At 47.7% G+C, this 21451-nt stretch overlaps 5 protein-coding genes across 5 annotated transcripts; 3 read left to right on the top strand and 2 right to left on the bottom strand.

The window, feature by feature from the left end:
• Window positions 1-866: 866 nt before the first annotated feature.
• Window positions 867-1502, top strand: EI90DRAFT_3135178 (uncharacterized protein; the record flags this gene model as incomplete). Its single annotated transcript, XM_039064712.1, has 2 exons — window positions 867-1263; window positions 1324-1502. The coding sequence occupies 2 exons, from the start codon at window positions 867-869 to the stop codon at window positions 1500-1502; spliced, it is 576 nt and encodes a 191-aa protein (XP_038908887.1).
• A 4134-nt stretch (window positions 1503-5636) lies between these two features.
• Window positions 5637-6253, bottom strand: EI90DRAFT_3135177 (uncharacterized protein; the record flags this gene model as incomplete). Its single annotated transcript, XM_039064711.1, has 3 exons — window positions 5637-5762; window positions 5813-6045; window positions 6094-6253. The coding sequence occupies 3 exons, from the start codon at window positions 6251-6253 to the stop codon at window positions 5637-5639; spliced, it is 519 nt and encodes a 172-aa protein (XP_038908886.1).
• A 4775-nt stretch (window positions 6254-11028) lies between these two features.
• Window positions 11029-11655, top strand: EI90DRAFT_3021904 (uncharacterized protein; the record flags this gene model as incomplete). The annotated part of the gene is made up of 3 exons (XM_039057713.1): window positions 11029-11070; window positions 11108-11238; window positions 11493-11655. The coding sequence occupies 3 exons, from the start codon at window positions 11029-11031 to the stop codon at window positions 11653-11655; spliced, it is 336 nt and encodes a 111-aa protein (XP_038908885.1).
• Window positions 11656-12024: 369 nt separating this feature from the next.
• Window positions 12025-12777, bottom strand: EI90DRAFT_3021903 (uncharacterized protein; the record flags this gene model as incomplete). The annotated part of the gene is made up of 4 exons (XM_039057712.1): window positions 12025-12131; window positions 12191-12359; window positions 12418-12668; window positions 12714-12777. 4 exons carry the CDS (start codon window positions 12775-12777, stop codon window positions 12025-12027), a joined length of 591 nt encoding a protein of 196 aa, XP_038908884.1.
• An 865-nt stretch (window positions 12778-13642) lies between these two features.
• On the top strand, window positions 13643-15121 carry EI90DRAFT_3088205 (uncharacterized protein). Its single transcript, XM_039062255.1, has 7 exons — window positions 13643-13784; window positions 13835-13959; window positions 14012-14226; window positions 14275-14382; window positions 14459-14831; window positions 14852-14894; window positions 14924-15121. The coding sequence occupies exons 1-7, from the start codon at window positions 13678-13680 to the stop codon at window positions 15030-15032; spliced, it is 1080 nt and encodes a 359-aa protein (XP_038908883.1). The 5' UTR covers window positions 13643-13677; the 3' UTR covers window positions 15033-15121.
• The last annotated feature ends 6330 nt before the right edge of the window (window positions 15122-21451 follow it).

Raw genomic sequence — 21451 nt, 5'->3', positions numbered from 1 at the left:
CAGATCCATATCCTTTGAACAAGAGGTGTGAGGAGGTGGAGGTGATGCAGAAGTAGATGGGGAGAGAGTTGAAGGAGGAGGTAGTCCTAGGATCGTTGGCATTGACCAGAGGCAGCAGGGAGAGATTGGGAGGGCTGGTGGAGGTCATAGGAGTCGTCTAGGACTAGGGCAGAGGGAGGTGGAAGATCTGGGATATGACAATCAGCAATCATGTCCAATGGGCACATCATTGATATAAACCCCTCAATCTCCCTGCTGATCTGCAGGATCTTTAGAATGCTGAGTTCAAGGCCAAAGTTTTCATGTATGATGTCAGGGCACACACCCTGACTAGCCCGGACCCGGACCCGGATCCAGACCCAGATTCAGACCCGTGCCCGGACCCGCATGTGTGCTCCGCCCCACATGCTCCGCATGCCACATGCTCCGGGCCCGGTTCCTATTCCTCATGTGACTTCTGGGTATCCCCGGAAGTTTTGCTGATATTGGGGCCACTGTGGGAAGATGAGAAGTTAGCTTCCTTCTCATCTTCTTACCCACAGTAGGTTGTGCCCTGGATAGGGCTGGTTACACCATGGGGCTGTGGACCATAGGGGAGGGTCATGGGGACCCGGGAGTCATCCCCTGACATATGTCCACCAATTTCATTCTTGATTGACTTGATGCTCACAAAAATTCATTATGAATCAATAAACTTCCCTTCCTGGCCCATCAAGGCTGCCCAAAGCCACTTGTTAGGCACATTTCATTATTGCCTCCATACCAACCCCTGCAACTTCACCTTTGGCTCAATTAATACACATGCCCTAAACAAGAAAGCAGCAGACTTGATTGCCAGAGACCTAATATGCAATGGCATCAAATCGATGTTGCCTGACTTTATGATCCCAATCCTGATCAAGAAGTCCTTCATCCAGCTCCCCACTGACAATCTCATCACCACTGCCACTGATGATCAATCTATTGACCAGCACCCCATCCTGTGTCTCATGGATGAAGGAGCCAAGGCAGGTGCTGTGGGTATGATTCCCATCCTCAATGGGCACCATCGTTGGGAGGCCATGAAGATGGCCTTTCAGATCTGCAACAATGAGATCCCCAAACTTGAGACTGAGCTGGCATCATGGGAGAAGCAATCAACAGCCAACCCACACAACATGCAGCTGAAGGATTTTGTGGATGATTGTTGCAGTGCTTCGAAGCAACGAAAATCATTTTTGGACAAATATGATGACAGATGGCTTGTCATTGTCTATGACCAAGGTGAGAGACAGACCATATAACAATAATAATAATTCTCTCATTCCTTCCAACTTGTGATAGAAACCATTGAGAAGGAACTGGTCAAAGGGTCCCTTGTCATCCATTCCCTTTGTCATATCCATACAATCCCAACCTCTGCTCCAGGCTCCCAGAACTCCAAAACTGACTCCAGAGCCCTACTTCCCTTCCATCACCTTCTCCTTATCCCACCTCCAGCTCTGACACCACCTTTGGTCTGACTCTGGAACATTCCAGGTCCGGCCTCAACCTTGACACCTTCCAGACGAGCATGCAACACCTATGCTCCTGACTCTGGACCTCCACTCTGGAATCCCGTTTGCATCGCTGTCTCTGGAACCTCTGGTCTTAGCTCTGGCCTCGGACTTTGACCCCACCTCCACTTATACCCATTGTATTGGTTAGCCAATTCCATTTAATTACCCTTGCCAATATTCCGGAGTTTAACTTCCGAGTTCGGACTTTCTGGACTTAATTTGGACCTTGCAACTATTGCATTGTCCCATTCAATTCCACTATACTCCCTCATTCCTATTTGGGCTGCTGCTTCCTTTCTATTCAGTCAGCCAGCCATTCCCCACTCCCATCCTCCTTCCTTCCTCCTTGGGCCTTGGCCCTTCACTCCTCCTTTGGGAAACACCATTGAGTCACACCCTTAACCCTTGGTGTTGTTCCTCCTTCCAGCTCCCTTTGTCTCCTTTCGGAGTACCCTTGTTCCTTTTGCTTCTGGACCCCTCCTTATATACAATGTACCTAGTAACTTGTAACCTCAGTCTGAAATCGACTTGATTCCCCCCTAAGAGACTTCCCCTCTGCTAGATCCGAAATTAGGAACCCCCACGACAACCAGCAATGGCACAGTGCTCTGCCTGAGTCGCTGAGGCCAAGGTCCTTCCATGCTAAGTCTCCGATTCCATTCCAGAGTCATCTGAATCTGCCATATCTAACACCCTCTCCTGTGACACTGACACCACCTCAGTTCAGGAATCTGTCAGCAATCAACTTCAATACTGGGCCCAGATCACTGTTGGTGAACAGACCATGAATCCAAACCTGCATTCTCTCAGCACTGGAGTGCTGCGAAACAACCTTTGCCAAAATGTTATGAGGATGGGGAGAGCTCCCCTTTCCTCAATCTGTTCTTATAGAGGGATGATGATCGTTGTATCTAGTCTGTACCATAATGGGATGTGTAATCGATGAGTGATCCCAGTCTTGCATGGGAGTGGACGATCGAATCCCCATCAATCGTGGTTGGTGATGTAGTGAGCTATTAAGGAATTGATGGTGGGTAGTCGGAGACGTCAGGATGGACAGGTCAGCCACAGGTACTTGGCACTCCTCGATGGAGCGTACCGTGTGCGTGGTCACGACTCGCAAGGTGGGTGAGAACTTCATATAACTGCCATTGGTTACTTGGCGTTCGCAGTGCAAATGTACCGGTAGCGGGTTGATATCATGAGCGTGCAATGAGGATTGACTAGTGGGGCCTTCAGTGACTTGGCGTTCCCAAAGGGAATATGATGACTGATGAAGGAGGGAACAGACGATGGATGGACGGCTACTTGGCACTCGCATAGCAAGCGTACCGGCATCACGGGAATGGGGGCCTCATAGTATTCACGATCTCCAAGATTGTGATATGATGTCATCTGTCAAGCACTGGGGGGAGAGCTGAGTGACAAAGTCCCATAGGATACAGGTTCCATAGGATGATATACAAGTCGAGAGTCTTCAACTCGTGACCTTGAGTTCTCACAGCAAGGACCACTAGAGGACTCGACATAACCAGACTTATAGGACATGTTGCGAGTTGTACAGTCACACAGGTTCAGTTGAGTCACAAGAAGGGGTTGTTACAAGGGACGACACACAAGACAGTTGTAGAGAGTAGTAGTAGTTAGTGGGAACCGCCTTCAGCGGTTTCCGTACAAGATGCATGACTATATACAAATGGAAGGGTCATGGGAAATCCCACGAAACACAAGTAAGCTTGGCCAGCACCAAAACCCCAATGGGGAAAGCTTTGCATGAGGGGGGGGGGGAAAGGGGTAGAACGAGTAAAGAGGGTAGGGTATTGGGATAGAGGGCGAAAGAGAGAGAGAGGGGGAGCGGTAGAGAGGGGAAGTCTTTGACTATGTGATGGATATGGTCGTTGGAGACTCCATATCTGTAACACAAAAGGCTCTCGCCTTCCCAAGCCACCCATCGCTGATTGGCTCAAGAGAGATGTAAGGATCAACTCACAGTACTGTCAACTCCTTCTTGACAAAGAGATGCAGGAGATATGTCAGATCATGGTCAGCAGTGGAGAACATTTTTGCCAACAAAAAGGGCTGTTCTCAGTTTCTGCCTTGATGAAAGTCTGTGGGATATATTATTATGGGGGGGGATCAGTAGCTATTGAAGATGATGATGGCAGACATGGAACATCTGCATCTTGTGTTCTCCCCCAGCAAGGCCAATGGGGATCCAGATGTGATCCCATACAATAAGATCAATACACATTGTGATGGCAAATGAAGTCCCATATCTGAGGGAGGTCAAGCAGGCCATCACAACTTTCAAGGAGAAGCAGTCTACAGCATCCACACTGTTCATGGCTGCTATCCTTCCTGAAATGCCTCTGGGGGACTGGAGACTCATCAATAATGAACTTCTGACAGCTGCAGCAAGGATCCACAAGTGATTCTTTGGCAAGCTCAATGTCTTTATGACTGCAGCAGAGGAGTATGAGAAGGCATACATCGAATATTACAAGAACCTGATGGCCCTTTTTGAGAAGCTTGTCATACCACAGGTACATTCCAGTGGTAATTCAGTCCTTTGCCTTTCAGGCTGACCCCAGCGGGGCCTTACAGTGCTAAGGCTATGCTTTACACTGCCTTAATCACAAACATTTATCTTTAGGAATGACTTGGCTATAAAGGAACTTTCTAGACTGTCCTCTAATTCACTCCATCTTGTGATGCTGCATCATTACCAATGTTCTAGAGTCTTCCCAATTAATTAAAAGATCTGTGGACTTCTGAATCACTTTATGCTTATTATCCAAGATCCAGATCATCAATCATTCCTTTGTTCTGATTTATTTGAGCCTAAAATCAAAAAGTTTTGACAAAATGTAATAAGGAATACAAGGAGATAAGACCGAGGAGGAGGTCAAAGTCTGGAGGCAGAGATGTGACCAGAGTTCCGGAGGTGGAGGTGCAATGGGGTTCCGGTACAGGAGTCCGGAGCCGGAGGTATGGAGCATCACAAACTCTGGTCTGGAAGGTACAAGGTTGGGATCGGACCTGGAGTAAACCGGAGTCAGATCGGAGGTAGTGTTGGACATTGTGTTGGAGCCAGAGGTAGAGTGGGCTCTCAACAACCAACAGGGGGAGGAGGTGGAGGAGGATGTGGAGTTCTGGAGGAGGAGATGGAGGTCCAGAAACAGGAGTGGAGGTCCGGAGTTGTATGGATATGACACACAATGGACTTATGTGGAGGTGAGGTCAAAGTCTGAGGTTGGGGACCAAGACAGGAATCTCAGAGTGGGGTACAGTGTGGTGTCTGAGGTCAGGGTATGGGATGGAACAGGGATCAAACCTTGGTGGAGATTGGGGAGGGAAGGGTCAGGGGAACAGAAGGTGATGTCGGATCAAAAGGTGGGGATCAGAATGGACGGGAATAGAGCTGAGACTCCAGAGGTGGTGGAAATGGTCCAGGAGTCAAATGGGGATCAGGTATGTGGATATAACAAGCACCATGTAAGTCAACTGTACCTGACTTGCAATATAAATTAAAAAAAAAAAACAACCCCTTCAAAAAATTACCATACATGGAAATTCCAAAAAAGAAAATTCCTAATAGGGAATTCTAAAAAGTGAAATTTTCTATATAAGGAAATTCCAAAAAGGAAATTCCATAAAGGGAAATACCAAAAAAGGAAAGTTTCCTTTTATAGAAGGAACTTTCCTCATTGGGAATTACCATATATAGGAATTTCCTTTTATGGAAGGCATAGTAAGGCTACCATGACAGGAGAAAACATATTGGGGCAATCCTTCATGGAAATGCCCATGTGTAAGATGTACAGTCCGATGGACTCAATGGATGGTCCACAGCATGCCAAGAAACAAGAATTTCAACACTTTCTTCACCACCATCCTCCCCTCCCCCATCCTAAGCTAGGGCTATCGGTTATGGCTCGCCCTTGCCCTTTGTGTCCTGCAAATCAGCATTCTGTGCCAGCCCATGTTGGGCCATGTCCACTACATTGGTCGGAACAGATTAGGTCTCAGTGTGAAGTGGAATTGGTAGGGAATATATTGAGAATGTTATCGTGAAAGTTCTTCTGCATCCCACCCTGATCATGGATCACTCGGTGTATATGATGGGTCCCCAGCCTCAGAGTCTACCTCTGACTGGGATAAATCCATCTCACTAGAGCTGTAGGATTGGTAAAAGTTGTCCAACTCGTTTTCTCCCTCTAGGGCCTGACTTGCTTTTAGTCTGATGTTACACTAACAGAGCTGATGAGACTTACTCCAAGTTCTGAAGTTAATGCAGTGACAACACCACCTAATGGAGCCAGACCCACACCAGATGGAAGACATGTCTGAAGGCACCTGAGGAAAGCGGGTGATATTCCAAAAATGTTTGTGCCATCATGATTAAGGGTGGGTTGGGAGAAGATAAGCACCCTGATGCAGCCACGAGGGATGAGTGAGAGCACTGCAGACTGGTCAAGGAGTCTGAATGGTATTGGTTTCAAATCTCCTTAGAGAATTAGCCTTCTGGCAATGAAAACTGGAAGACCAAGCATACCTGCACCTCTAGGGAGTTGTTCCAGCTCTTCTGGATGCTTAAACTCAAACAATGAAAAGTACACCCCAATAATAAGGGAGTGATAAATTATTGCTTGGTCAGGATATGTATGGAATGCCATGAAAGCTTGAGTGATGACCTGACGAAGATGAGAGCCCATGTTGAGTTGGAAAAAACCCCTGCTGTGCTCTGCAAGCCAAACTTTTGGCACTATGAACCTACCATCAATTCTACACACAATAATTGGAAGGGGGGAAACAAACCAAGACCCTTGATTGGGTGGCCCTTAACCTCGATTACCATTAGGCAGTGTGTTACCTCTTGGAGCCATACCAGAGTGATATTGGGAATAGCCATTTTCCCCCTTTTGCTTTCCTCAGGATGAATAATGGTCCATGGCACAATTGGGCACAAGTCACTCGTGCCCTACTTGTGCCATTGCTGTTTTCTCCCCCATTTCTCAGTATTATCAGGCATCGTTGATGTTCCAAAGGCCGTATTCATAATCTACACCGGATGCAAAAGACCCTGAGTCAATAGCTGCTCTAGTTCTCAAGCTATTCAATAAACACACTTGTGCCCTCCACTTGTGCCCATTGTTAGAACGGGGCTGATACAGACGACTCCGGAGTGGAATCGGAGACTTAGCATGGAGGGACCTTGGCCTCAGCGACTCAAGTGGAGCGCTGTGCTATTGCTGTTTGTCCATTTGGTCCTTAATTTCACAGTAGGTGAGCAGGAAGTCTCTAGGGGGCATTTCAGGTCGATTTCGGACTGAACCAAAATGAGTATGTACAAGCGCCAATATATATAATGGAAGGGGCAAAAGCACAAGGAAACAAAGGGGAACTGAATTGGAACGAAGACGTCCGAACGGGGACAAAGGGAAGAAGGAGCGGAGCGGTACCGAAGGTCATAAGGCAGGACCTGTGATACGTCCGAAAGGAGGTAGGGAGGGCAGGCCCAGAGGGGCAGGAGGATGAGTGTCATATCCGTGCATACCCGACCCCGACCCGACTTCTGGACCTCCACCCTCTTCACCTCCGGAGTCATAACCTACTGCTGCCGTTCCGATACTCACCCTCGGTCCTGGCAACACACCTCCTCCTTACATCTCCGACCCTATCTCCGTCTGCTCCGATACTCACCTTTGGACCTGACTACTCTCCTTCCTGCCACTCCTTCTCCCTTACCTTTCCCCTCTCTCCTCCCTCTGTTACTCCTCCGCCACCCTTCCGCCAAGTTACGACCTTCCACCGTTGTTCCATACTTCGCACTCGGACACCGCTCGTACCTTACTCCGAGCCTCCGTCATAGTCCCTACCTCGGACTTTGACTCCACCTCAGTCTTAGTCCATTGCATTGGTGACCTCATACTACGTAAACACCATTGCCAATATCCCTCGGACTTTCAACCCCGCCTCCGTAACCTCCGTAAGCTCCGCAACCCCTGAGCTTCACGGATCACCTTCGGCCCTCTTGCCGCTTGTAATGTATTCTCGCGTTTTCCCCTCATCCCTATTTGGACTACTGCTTCTTTCTATTCTAGCCAGTTAGTCATCATCCCCACTTCCCCTCATCCTCCTGCCCCTCTGGGCCTCGCCCTCCCTACCTCCTTTCGGATGTATCACAGGTCCTGCCTTATGACCTTCGGTACCTCTCCGCTTCTTCTACCCTTTGTTCCCGTTTGGACGTCTTCGTTCCGATTCGGTTACCCTTTGTCCTCCTTGTGCTTTTGCCCCTTCCATTATATATATCGGCGCTTGTACATACTCGTTTTGGTTTAGTCCGAAATCGACCTGAAATGCCCCCAAGAGACTTCCTGCTCACCTACTGTGAAATTAAGGACCAAATGGACAAACAGCAATGGCACAGCGCTCCGCTTGAGTCGCTGAGGCCAAGGTCCCTCCACGCTAAGTCTCCGATTCCACTCCGGAGTCGTCTGTTCCCGCCACGTTCTAACAGATGAGGAGAAGTGGGGATGATGACTAACTGGCTAGAATGGGAAGAAGCAGTAGTCCAAATAGGGATGAGGGGTAAATGCGAGAGATACATTACAGGTGGCGAAAGTGCCGAAGGTGATCCGTGAAGCTCGGGGGTTGCAGAGCTTACGGAGGTTGCGGAGGCGGGGTTGAAAGTCCGAGGGATATTGGCAATGGTGTTTACATAGTATGAGGTCACCAATGCAATGGACTAAGACTGAGGTGGAGTCAAAGTCCGAGGTTGGGACTATGACGGAGGCTCGGAGCGAAGGTACGAGCGGTGTCCGAGTAGGAAGTACGGGACAGCAGCGGAAGGTCGTAACTTGGCGGAAGGGTGGCGGAGGAGTGCCAGAGGGAGGAGAGAGGTGAAAGGTAAGGGGGAAGGAGTGGCAGAAAGGAGGGTTGTCAGGTCCGAAGGCAAGTATCGGAGCGGACGGGGGAAGCGTAGGAGGATGACGGGAGGGTAGAGGTGTTGTGATGGGGGAGCAGAGTAGGAGGAGGAGTAGTAGGAGGGTGGTGAGAGGGGCGGTGTTCGGTCCGAGGTGAGTATCGGAGCGGATGGAGATAGGGTTGGAGAGGTAAGGAGGAGTAGAGGTGGTGTGGGGGGTAGAAGGAGGTGTGTTGCCAGGACCGAAGGTGAGTATCGGAACGGCAGCGGTAGGTTATGACTCCGGAGGTGAAGAGGGTGGAGGTCCGGAAGTCGGGTTGGGGTCGGGTATGCATGGATATGACACCCATGGTCCCATGTTTGAACTTTATTTCTTGAATATCTTCACAACCAGTGACCCGTTTCACTCAGGGTTTTCTGCATCGTGTATAGATTTTCAATACCTACCTTTTGATACGCTATACACCCCAAATGAATCGATTCTCAACTTGAGCTCAAACACTAAAACTCAGGGCACAACTTTGTTTCCTCAATAACTCAGTACCCGTGGCAGCTATTCACTCGGGGTTTTTTGCATCTTGTAGAGAAGATCCATACGGCCTTTGGACACTCGTTTATATTTCATAATATGGTGAACTGGCCGAGTACTGGCCAATGGCACGATAGGGCACAACTTGGCACACTATTTTCTTTCCTTGATAACTTGGTAACCAGGGCAGCTAATCACTCCGGGTTTGCTGCATCTTGTAGAGGACATCCATACGGCCTTTGGACATTTAGTAAAGCCTGATAATACCAACAAATGGATGAGTAATGGTCCATGGCACGATTGGGCACAAGTTAATCGTGCCCTACTTGTGCCATTGCTGTTTTCTCCCCCATTTCTCAGTATTATCAGGCACCGTTAATGTTCCAAAGGCCGTATTTATAATCTCCACCGGATGCAAAAGACCCTGGGTCAATAGCTGCTCTCGTTCTTGAGCTATTCAATAAACACACTTGTGCCCTCCACTCGTGCCCTTGGTCCCATGTTCACACTTTATTTCTTGAATAACTTCACAACGAGTGACCCGTTTCACTCAAGGTTTTCTGCATCGTGTATATATTTTCAATACCTATCTTGTGATATGCTATACACCCCAAACAAATCAATTCTCAACTTAAACTCAAACACTGAAACTCAAGGCACAACTTTGTTTCCTCAATAACTCAATAACTGTGGCAGCTATTCGCTCGGGGTTTTTTGCATCTTGTAGAGGAGATCCATAAGGCCTTTGGACACTCGTTTATATTTCATAATATTGAGAACTGGCCGAGTACTGGCCAATGGCACGATAGGGCATGACTAGGGCACGACTGGGCACAACAATGAATTGGCCATAACTCCTGAACCGTTTACCGGACTTCCATTCCCGTTACACCGTTGGAAAGGTGTGATTTTTCTCTTTTTTATGATACCAAAAAATCGCCATGGCACAAGTATTATGATTCATAATACCCACTGTGATTAGATAGGGCACAACTTTGTTTCCTCAATAACTCAGTAACCGTGGCAGCTATTCACTCGGGGTTTTTTGCATCTTGTAGAGGAGATCCATACGGCCTTTGGACACTCGTTCATATTTCATAATATTGAGAACTGGCCGAGTACTGGCCAATGGCACGATAGGGCACAACTAGGGCACAACTGGGCACGACAATGAATTGGCCATAACTCCTGAACCGTTTACCGGACTTCCATTCCCGTTACACCGTTGGAAAGGTGTGATTTTTCTCTTTTTTATGATACCAAAAAATCGCCATGGCACAAGTATTATGATTCATAATACCTACTGTGATTAGATAGAACACAGGGCCACCTACCTTGTTGTTGTTCCCATTTTCCCTGTTGTACCCTACATGCACAGTACTGAACTGACTGACCTTGGTGTTGATCTTCCTTGGAAACATGCTTAGAGACACCAAACAATAAAATTCAGTGAAGAAGGCAGATCTGGAACTGCATGCGTGCAAGCCATCCACTCTTGCACAGTCCGACGCAGGGCACTGGAAGGTCCCGTGTGGTTATATGGTATGAAGGTCCCAGACGTGGTCCAGGTTAGCGGAGTGTCAAGCCCCTACAGTAATTCAGTCGACGTTCGACAGTGCTGATCTTTGATCCTTGTTCATACCGTTTCCGCCAGTGCATTGGGGCCTACCAAGCGTCCAGCTGGAGCAGCAGGCTCTGCAGTTTGTGAGAATGCTGCATCACGAGCCGAACCCAGGGTTGACACTGCATTTCATGACATCGGGATGATTTGCGGTAGAATTAGCTGAGCTTGCAAGGTGTTTGGGGGTTTGTATTTTTTTTTCATGGGAAAAGCGTGTCATGGAAATGTGGCTTCACCACCCCATGGGACTTCATCGGACCCAAAATGCTTGGCCATTCAGTTTGACGTAGCCAGGGTATTGGAATTCGCCCAAGACATGTTGTGAGGAACATAGGAGGTAATTGAGGAAGAGGGGATAGTAGTTTGGAACAACACCATTTGATAGATTTGCTTTCCAGAAGGAGAGCCCCACACCATGTACACGGATTCTGTTGCCAATCAAATCGATCGGGAAAAGGTGATATAGGGCCAAAGTCGACTGTCCGATATTGTAGCACTTGGTTGCACACAAAGGGTTTAACAGTGGGTTGTTGCAGATGGGTTGTACCTACTTAACGTTGCCTCTGAGAACAGTGAAGCCTAGAGCGGATGGCTTCTGGATGGAGGGACATGGCCAATTGCAGATGTGAGTGGCAAGAGATTAGAACGTCGTCATCATTTTCAATGGGATTGATCCAAGTGAGGGAGTTTGTTTACCCAAGTGACGAAGAGGAGGTGAACGACACACGTGAAAACACAGTGCCGATGGTTGCAATGCGTGGCACGTTCAGTATCTCCGTAATAGCAGAAAGTCACTAGAACTTCCCTGCTTTCCAGACACACTGTACACACGCCAAAAAAAAAATGAAGGCTGTACAAAGTAAATGTGATCGTAATCAGGGAGAAAGGATTGGGCGACGCCGTGGATGGCCAAGTCACTCATGTCTCGCATCAGTGGAGTGAGCAGGTGCAAGGCGCTGTCCGCGGCTCTCAGTTGGAGATGCGGCATTCTGGAGATGGCAAGGCACAGCGACTGGGTGGCATCACGGACATGTTAATGTGAGGTGGTGAGAGTACTGAGAATCATCAGGGAATGGGAATCATGACGAATCAAACAATCTACATGTGAATGTCAGGTGATGAGAGACAAATCAGACGATTTAATTGACAATCCAAAGTGTTCCACGACCACGACGATTATAGATTGTCTACACAAAATAAATACAAGCTAAATGTGAAAAATATTGTACAGTTTCGTTGAAAGATGAACTTTGGGAGGACAAAATACATGGATGGCATCATTGTGCGATAGTTGAGATATAATCCCACATTCCGCCCATGCACTCAAATCTTCCAGCTCCACCAAAGGTGGGTTCATAGCGTCGTGGGAGGCATTGGGCTGGGTGGGTGGAACGTTCAAAAATGAGATCGATCAAGAGGGTAAAGCTTGTGCATCGATATCTTTCATTGTGTCCACATACTTAATGCAGCCCTCTTGAATCGTGAATTTAGTATAAACACGAAATAGATCGATGTAGCCTAGTCACAACGTGAGCAGGAATGAAGACGCGATCATGTTAATACTGCACGATGCATACCTGCTAGCTCTAGAGCGCTCTGGCTTCCATGCTCACAGACAGAGACTGTCCAACCTGCCTTATCGCCAAGATTTCCCTCTGGAAATCGACACCGAAACACTACAAGTAGTTGGTCCTGCCACCAACGATCCAATGGCACAATGATTTCGCAGACCATCAAATCTTGTGCCTAAAAAAAAATTGGAAATCATGGAAAAATATAACCTTGAAGTCAATTGCATGCATACCTGAGGGAAAAACCAAGCACCTTTCAAACTGATTTGGCACTGGGCCACCCAAGCATCGAGGAGCAATAGAGGCAAAGGCACATCATCACCTGGTAGAGAGACCCATGGGGCCATAACACTCAAGGATAAATGTTTGGTTGCAGGAGCCGGGGTGCTAGACTTCTTTTTGAAGTGTGGGAGGGACCTCCCAGTCAAAAACATGGTGATTGTTCGAGTGTGGGAACATTCTGGGCGAGCAACTTGCCCAGAAACTATCACAGCCACAAGTGTGGGAACACTCTGGGTGAGCAACTCACCCAGAATATTTTCACCATCATGGGGCCTTGCCACTGTGATCCAATCTTGCTCGTGTTCCACCATAGTTCTGTGGCCCACTCACCTTCTCTCTCTCATACCTGCTTGGCCTTAATGCTCTGTTCTTCTAACTCTTTATGGATAATGAGCTTGGTTAGAAGTTTGACACGATAAGTAAGCAAGTGAACATCGTATATTGCAAGGCACTTACACTTATCATCCACAACCGACAAGAAATCTTGTGGCTAGTTTGGTGACTCGCTATCGTAGCTCATGAAAGAGATCCGGTTTTCCAGGTAGGTTGCCAGTGCGGATTTGGAAGGGAAACATTTTGTTAGAATTCTCGGTATTATGGTGTATGCTTTCATGTTTGTTGATGTTGAGTCATGTGGCGTCTTAGATTTTCACCTTTTGCCTTTCGTGGTCACATTGGTGCCAAAGTCAGTGCACATTCATGGTGCCTGACTATAAAAACCCAATTTTTGGACAACCCAACCTTCCCTCAGTTCACGTACAATGGGACTGAGGTGACTTCGTTATCTCTTGTCTATCTCGCACAAATCATGTATTAAATACTTGTACACCAGCGATAAACTTGCTAGGTGATTATTCTACAATCTATTCTAGTTCACGTACAATGGGACTGAGTGATAAACTCCATTTCCTCTTATACGTTTTACTTTATCAGTCTTGTGTTAAATAACGTTCATGTCCAACAGTATAGCATCAAGGCAGCTTGAATGTTTGCCATAATTCGACTGGGGCAGTGTGCATACATAGTTTGAGAGCCAACTGCTGGGGGAGCGCCATGAAGCATCTCTTTCAGAAATATCCTGAGAGGCTATATGATAACATGACTTATGCCTATAGCCATTCAATACTCTTTTGAATTGTTTCCCTTTTTTTTTTTTCAGTTCTCCATGCATACATAGACATTTTATCAACACAGTTTTAATACCAACAACCATGAAAGCACACAAGGAAAAGCGACAGACAAAGAAGCAGAAGAAGCAGAAGCGTGACCAATATCGAGAGGCCAATATTGCACCAGTCCGGTTCATCGTAAATCCCGAGTTGAGTTATCTCATCCCTTGTTGATATCAACCACCTACCTTTATTTTAGACTTGAGTCCCAGAGAGCACACAAGGAGCGCCTAAAGGGTATCGATGACTCTCGGATCCGGCATATTGTGGAGGTGGCAGAGAGCAAAGTAGATATCAATATTTGTAATGCCATGACGAACACAAGTATGTTCCTAATACCATTTCTTACCCTCTCTCTCAATGCAACCCAAAATAGTAAAACCCGACTTCGATTATGCCGACATAGCAAGCCACAATGATGGGGCTGTTCCGCCTGCAAAGAGCCAGTCACATCCAAAGGACCTCAAGCTCCCTCCTCTCTCCTCAAATCATCCCCGGACCCTACTTGAGAGTGAGGCTGGTGTGGCCATTGAGGATCGGTCAGGGAACCTGCTGGCTATATGGATCCCAAATGTTTTTAGCCCAATTCATGTATGTTTTCATATCCTTGGCTGCAAAACTCACCTGATTATTTCCAAGGAGGAAATTTTGAATGCTGGTCGCGAGTTCAATCAAAATTTTAAATTCGACAAGAAGAAATCCCGGAACCACTTTGTTCCATCATTGGATCTATTCCAGAAAGGCCAAGTTACTGGCACCAACAGGGTCACTACATGAGTTTTGATTGTTTTCTTGATTATTTAAATTAAATATATTCCCATAGGAAATATCGCCTCGAATCTCCACCGATTCAAAGGAGAAAGAACATAATCACCCCTTCCAAAAGAAATGCGAGCCACTCTACCACATCCTCAACATGTACACTGAGAGGATTGCACCGTCATTGGCAAAACAGAGCGATCAAGTATGGGAAAGGGAGCACCGGGATCACGAGGGTTTCCTATCTGAAATCAAGTCCCATTTCTTTGGCCAGATGGTCCATTTCAATGTGGATATTCGGTGCCACAAGGATCGGAGATCTGCCTGGTGTGGCTTTGATGCAATAGCCGTATTTGGAGAATACGAGGGAGGAAATCTCCATTTCAGAGAGTTGGGTTGCTCTTTCCCCTCCCATCCTGGAGATCTTTTCTTTATTCGTGGTGCCGGATTGGATCAGCCTGTAGTGGGGATCAAGAGGCTGGGGGCTGGGTTGGCAAAGGGTGAATGGTTTTTGCATTTTTTCTGATAGACAGGTATTTGCACATGAGCACATCCCAAGACCGAAGGACCTGGGCGCTATCTATGGGATGCAGGGACAGAAAAAATTCCGTGAACACCACCCCCACCTTGATCAGTGATCTCCTGTGACGTGGACTGCCTGGTATCTAGTCCACGATACCTTTCTTTCTTTTGTCCCTTGTTAAATATATTATTTATCAAATTGGTGTGGGCTATCTCAATGGACATGAGCCAGGATACAAATACGTTATTTCGCAAAGACTAGCGTAGCAACGGCCCCGACAGGATGTCGAAGCCTCTTGAGCTGGTAAATACAAAAAGGAGGGTAATGATGAAAACAACAGCTGACAAGCATGCAGGTGGTGAAATTAGCTGCATGTGTGCGATGCGTGACGTGTGTTCTCATACATACAAAGGGAAAGCACAAAGCTACTAGAACTGATGACAGCCAAATTGAGAGCCGTAAAAACTAAAACAGCAAACAGAAGCTAATGTACAGAGATGAAATACAATGAAGAAAAGGGAGTAACAGACAATGTATTCAAAAGAAGAGACGGCAAAGGAGGAGTATTGGGGAGGAGGAGGGAGACAAGAAAACAGGCTAGGAGCTGGAGCAAATGGGAATGTAGTTGAGAATCGCGGTATTGGCAGCTGCAAATCCGGGATAGAGTAATGTGTAGGTGGCAGCAGCGGCAGCAGGTCAAAAGCGTACCAGGGGAGCACGAGATACCAGGCCCTTTTATAGGCACGACCTAGGTAGTATTTAAACCTCTCCTCAACAGCGAAAGTTCAGTATGTACCTCCACTGAATGGTCCGCTTCGCGCCTCTGTGCTGGAACATTCAGCTGAGGCAGCATGCTTTGACCTGTTCAGGCTAAGTTGCACGATAAATCACGAGAAATCCGTGATCGATGAGGGGAAGGCCAAAGTGGTCTCGACTGGGCGCAGCCAGGTTTCCCAGCCAGTGGCAAACAGGGGCGGAAACCTGAGGTCAGCTGGGGGCAGACTGCTAACCTGTGATTAGTGATACTGAAGTTGTAGTGGGAGATGGCCAAGTGGCCCAGTGTATATTAGGCAAAGTGCAGCAAGCCATGCGTGACCTGTTTGTCCATATACAGAGTAGAACGCACAACAAAATACAGAAAGGAAAAAGGAAAAGCGGAAAAATAGATGGAGACAAAAAAGATGAAGGAAACGGAGACAGAGAGGTACAAAGTACAGCGCAAGTCAAGAGAGAGAAGAGTCAGTGAACCAGAAAGTTTGTGAACTCCATTAGGAGTGGAAATGGAAAGATGAAACGGTGGAGAGAGGGGAGGTGGTGGGAAATGCAAAAACAAGCAAAGGAAGTTACTGAGCAGGCATGGACGATTCTGGGAGTCAAGAGAGCGGCAGCAGCAGAAACAGCAGCGACAATGCACGAGTAAGAGTTTGGAGACAAAGCAGTAAGCGGCCTTACTCACCGAGAGAGGCACGAGTCCAGGAGATAGAGAGGGGGGAAAGTAAAGGTGCAGGCGCTTTTTATAAGTGTGGCCTGGACTAATTGTGAGCACTCTCGTGGTGAGGGAGGTTCAGTACATACCTCCGCTGATGTGGTCTGTTCCGCGCATCCGTGCCAGAAAACCCAAGCAGAAACCTAGACTCATTGAGTAGTCAGGTTGCGCGGCAACTCGTGAATGGTAGGAGCGGTAAAAGGGAGTGTGTCAGGGATCGGCCCCTGACCCCACTGTCAGGGCACCCAACCACACTCCAGAACCACCTTCCCAGACTTCCCCCACTTCCCTGACCTCCCCATCTCTCACAACTTCAGCCCGCATGTGAGCCCGCAGGAAAAATCACGTGGGTCAAGGCGAGCAACTCGCCTTAACCCATGTGACACCTTTTCCGAGTCGCGGGAACATGCTCGGCTTCTACCCGGAGTCACGTTATGAACTGTACAGTACACTTCCCTTTTATAGTAGCCAAGCGGGGAATAGGGAAACTTACCCTTCTTCTCAACTCAATCCCTGCTTAGGCAAGTTGTAGTTACCCTCTGTAATACATGACAACTCAATCCCTGCTTAGTCCCTTCAGTGAGTTTGAGGAGCTGAGGACAGGGTCTAGCGCCCAACCACCCGGAACACCGCAGACACCCAGGCCTGAGGTCGGGCTGTCCCTGATCGAGGACTGAGCCCTGACAGAGTGGACAGGAGCGGCAGGATATGATTGGACAGAGGAAACCTCGGCATGAGCTGGGTTGGGTCTGACCACAGCCCTGTGATTAGTCCTGTGATTAGTCCTGTGATTAGTCCTGTGAAATGAGAACATTAAACAACAATTAAATGATGGACGGCATTAATGGTGGGCGCGACGACTCGGGAGGCGGAGAGAGATATGAACACCAAGCCACAACTGACAACACACTGGCATCTGTGCGCACAGCAGTGCGACTCAAATCAATGTTGGAGGCCGCATTATCAATGGGGTGTTAGAGTACCGAAAGGATCTCCGAGATTGGGATTGGGTGATGATAAGGATTGGGTCGATGATACCAAAGCAGGGAGGGGTTGGACAGGGTGTCGAGTGTGGAGGGATCTACAGAATCTGTTGGGAGGAGCATTCTTGAGCCAGCGCATTTGGGTGCGGCATCAGGAATGCAGTCCACTGAGCATGAACCGTGCCCAACAACCACATAACTGCCTGCAGAGATTGGCCATCGCAATAAGCGTGCGTAAGTTACAAGCCCTGCTGTGGTGGGGGAACCTACCAGTTAACACCAAGCACAAGCGCGATGGAGAAGGGAGCAGAACTCCCACAACCTCAGCCTTCCTGGAGGCAAGTTAGGATCCAGGCAGGTAGGTGGTCGCCCATCTTGTCCCATCAACAAACACTGCAGGTGAGATGGAATCGCATACACGTGACTGCGACTGCGGGCTCAGTGTATCCCCTTCCATGAGACATATTTCCCTCGAATAAAGGTAATTATCTTCGATATAGCTCCTGCATTTGTTATTCAGAAACCAAAAAAAATTAAAATAAAAAAGGAGGGATGTAAAAAGACACAATGGCGCGTCTGCCTGGGGAACACTTTGAGGGATATGCTCTGATCCCTTTGCATCAAAGTATTGGAACCCCCAGGGAGCAGCAGATATGCCAAAGTGGGACAAGAGGAAAAATAAAATAAAAACGGGAATGCTAAATGGGAACGCTGCGTGGGAATGAGAGATGTAAGTGCTGAACACATCAAAAGGTTCCTACCTAGAAGTCAACACTCCCAACCCCACCTTCATGCCGGTTATACTCTGGACAAGTTCAGCTCTCAATAAAATAGGAAGGAAAAGGCTCACACCAGGGATTTGACTTGGGGGAAGGGTGCAGGGTTCCAAGGGATGCTGTGCTATGATATCCCAACAGCGCGCTATCGGGCACAACACAACCCTGCCTTGGACACAGGTAAGAGAACCTGGGATCGTTATCTGGTAGGGGAAGAGCGGGCCCTCCCTCCCCCACCTCGATCCTTCCTGCACCCCAGTGAGAGAAAAAAAAAGTGTCCGCACAGCCTCACAATTTAAATGGCTACCCGGCTCTATCCAGCAACACTTAAATAGCCTTACAAGCATGGTGATTGATTATTGTCTAATCAGACAGTGTGAGCACTTAACGGCCGGAACCCAAGCTGGTCCCAGCCTATGGATTGGCATGCATGCAGGCATCGTGCGACCCGGTCCTGGTAATGTACAATGAGATACAACGATGCCAAAAGAGAAGAGATTGGCCAACAGGGAGACAAATTGAATACAGATACAAAGTATCAGGGTGGTGAAAAGGGGAGGAGGAGGATTCGAAAAATGCGTTCATCTCAGTAATAGGATGCATATCTCTTCCGGGATTGTTAGTGAGGAGAGTAGTACAGGAGGAGAGCGAGGAGGACGGGATGAACTCTTTGTTGACAAATCGAGGGATAAAGGAACCTCAAACAAATAAGAGATCTCCAAGGGACCGAACTGGACTCGGACACAAAGAAATCGAACTTCACAATCATTGCATCCCTGGCATCGGTACCTGATTTAGGACGATAAGAACCAGTGTTCACAGTGGAAGTGTGTACACACTGATCACTGTGTAGACAGTTGTTATTAATTTCCGGTCTCGAATTCAAGACAGCATAGCCAACAAAGTGAGATCGCAAAGTGATGTTGAGAGCCATTGGGGAGGGAGATGAAGTGAGAGAAAGAGGCGGGTGGAGATCCTTCAACTCAGGACAGCAGACAGAGAGAACGATGTTGCATGAGACCATAACCTGGGATCTGATAGGTGCTGATGCAGACGGTACATGGGCCGACACAAACAGGAAGAGTCCAAGACTGAACTGATGGGAGATGGGTGCGATATGTGTTTGGTAGCAGTGTCTGCAAGTGACATAAATGGTTAGGCATAGCCTGGGTGAAAACCCACGCACCTGAGTGGGTATAAGGAAAGGGACCGAACCTCGGATCCTGAGTGGATGATCATAGTCAGAAAGAACAGCACCACTACTGCGAACATTGTGCACAGCTCACCATCGAAAGCACGGATGGCCCATATTGGGAAAGGCCCAGTCAGGGTTGCAACGATTTGCTTCCCTGTGGACGTCAGAACGATGTCAAGCCATCAAAGTCCGTGCTAAGGCCAGCGAATGAGGAGGGCCAAAAGGGTGGGAAAAAGCAAGGGGAGCCAATGAGAGAGCAAGAAAGTCGAGGCGACCAATCGGAGTGCTTCGATCATAACTCTCCACAGGACATACCAGGCACCCTGTTGTGCCGAGTATCCATGGTAGCTACGTTGGTGGATGACATAAAGGTGACGTTTAAGCGTTGAGGTGAGGTGGAGGGGAGAGCTGAAGGAAAATTTGGGCATTTTATACCTTCACTCGGATACCTGCAGGCCACCAAACGTCTTCACATGAGGCGGCAACGGCAGGGAGATAACAGCTAACAGAGGTATGTAGCGTGGCTGACTTGCGCACCATAGCGTGGTATTCAGTTGTCCGTCACATGTGCATACTGGCGTGCAGGTCTACTAACAACCACTGTTGCTTGTGTCGGATATTATGGTGGTCCAGAAGGGTGAAGGCCAGCTGTTTTTCAGCATGAGGGATCGGCTGGGAGGGGCATGAGGATGTGGTGAGGAAGGAGGGGTTTTGTTCGTTGAGGGGGGAAGAATTGATCGTAGAGTATCTGGATTAACGACTAGAGTGTATAGGCTAGCGGTCGGTGGGGAGAGGGCAACAGAATGATACTGACAGCAAGGAGAGATAGCCTCTTGTCGTGTCCAACGTTTCATTTGAAGAGAAACAGGGGGGGGAGAGAATGATTCTAGAAGCAGACAGAATGGGTTTGAGTGGGGCCCACACCCACTATTCAACTTTTATGCAGCCAAAATGCCAGCAAAAGCATGGAAAACTGCCCGTCTTGAAGATTTCAACCATGTTGATCGAGAGGGAGATGAATTTTGAGTTAACTTACATGGATGATCGCACGGAGTCATTGCATCTCCTGTGTCCGTACCTGTACCACGTTAACCACTTGCGGAAGCGAAAGCATGGAGGGAGATGGGGCACAGTAGGTGATCACGGAATCAGGGTAGCTGAGTGACATGAACGCTAGGGCGTAACTGGCTGAAAATTCAAATCCATCAGACATGCTGAGTGATCGAAATGAGACCGAGCCCTGGAACCTGTGTTGATGTCCATAGTGACAAAGGAGAGTGCTCTCCATTGAGAGCATGGATGGCCATGGATTGGGAATGGCCCAGTCAGGTTTGCATCCCTGCGGACATCAGAATGATGTCAAGCCATCAAAGTCCACACTTAAAGCCAGCGAATGAGGAGGGCCAAAAGGGTGGGAAAAAACAAGGAGAGCCAATGAGAGAGCGAGAAAGGTGAGGCGACCAATCGGAGCGCCATAGGAGAAATAACGGTCACACTATGGAAACCCATTATGGAAATATGCCAGATAAATCACAAAACCTCATATGACAAGTAGATATGAGAAAATAGAAGGACCTGAATTTTAATGAATCTTTACGAATTTTTACGAATTATTATGACTATACGTGATAAATCGAAAGAAAGAAAATTAGCAAAAATATTTCAAGCTTAGCATCAACGAGACGGAATTCTCGGGGGAATTTATGGCAAATATTAAACAAAGAATTAGGACAATCGACGAAGATTTGACTATAAAAACAATCAGAGAACCTCCACGGAAGCTACTTTCCCACATCCGCACACGTAGCCAAGGATGGAAGTACCACGGAACAAGGATTCCTCAGGAACTAATGCAAAATTCAAAGTCGTGTCTATAATAGGGAATGTAGATGTCCCCCAAATGGACCCAATGAAAGTAATTACAGGGGAAACTACCCATAAACGACGGAGATATGACTAAAACTCCTGCAAAACGAGGACAACATCTAAAAAAAGCAAGCGCAAAGACTAACCAGTAACGACCGAGACAAGCTTGATGGCTCATTAGAAAGGAAGGGATCTAATCTTAATCCTCCCAAATTTTCATAATAAAAG

This window comes from Cantharellus anzutake, assembly GCF_015039405.1.
Source record: "Cantharellus anzutake strain C23 chromosome Unknown EI90scaffold_132, whole genome shotgun sequence".
NCBI classification, from domain to species: Eukaryota; Fungi; Basidiomycota; class Agaricomycetes; order Cantharellales; family Hydnaceae; genus Cantharellus; species Cantharellus anzutake.
Note: the sequence above shows the minus strand (reverse complement) of the source record. Positions and strands in the feature narration are given on the sequence as shown.

What these genes read in the sequence shown, in the direction of transcription:
- EI90DRAFT_3088205 (XM_039062255.1), top strand. Translation starts at nt 13,678, where the DNA reads ATGAAAGCACACAAGGAAAAGCGACAGACAAAGAAGCAGAAGAAGCAG. An exon ending in CGGTTCATCGTAAATCCCGA is followed by an intron (nt 13,785 to 13,834) that starts GTTGAGTTATCT and finishes CCTTTATTTTAG; the next exon opens with ACTTGAGTCCCAGAGAGCAC. An exon ending in GGGGGCTGGGTTGGCAAAGG is followed by an intron (nt 14,895 to 14,923) that starts GTGAATGGTTTT and finishes TTTTTCTGATAG; the next exon opens with ACAGGTATTTGCACATGAGC.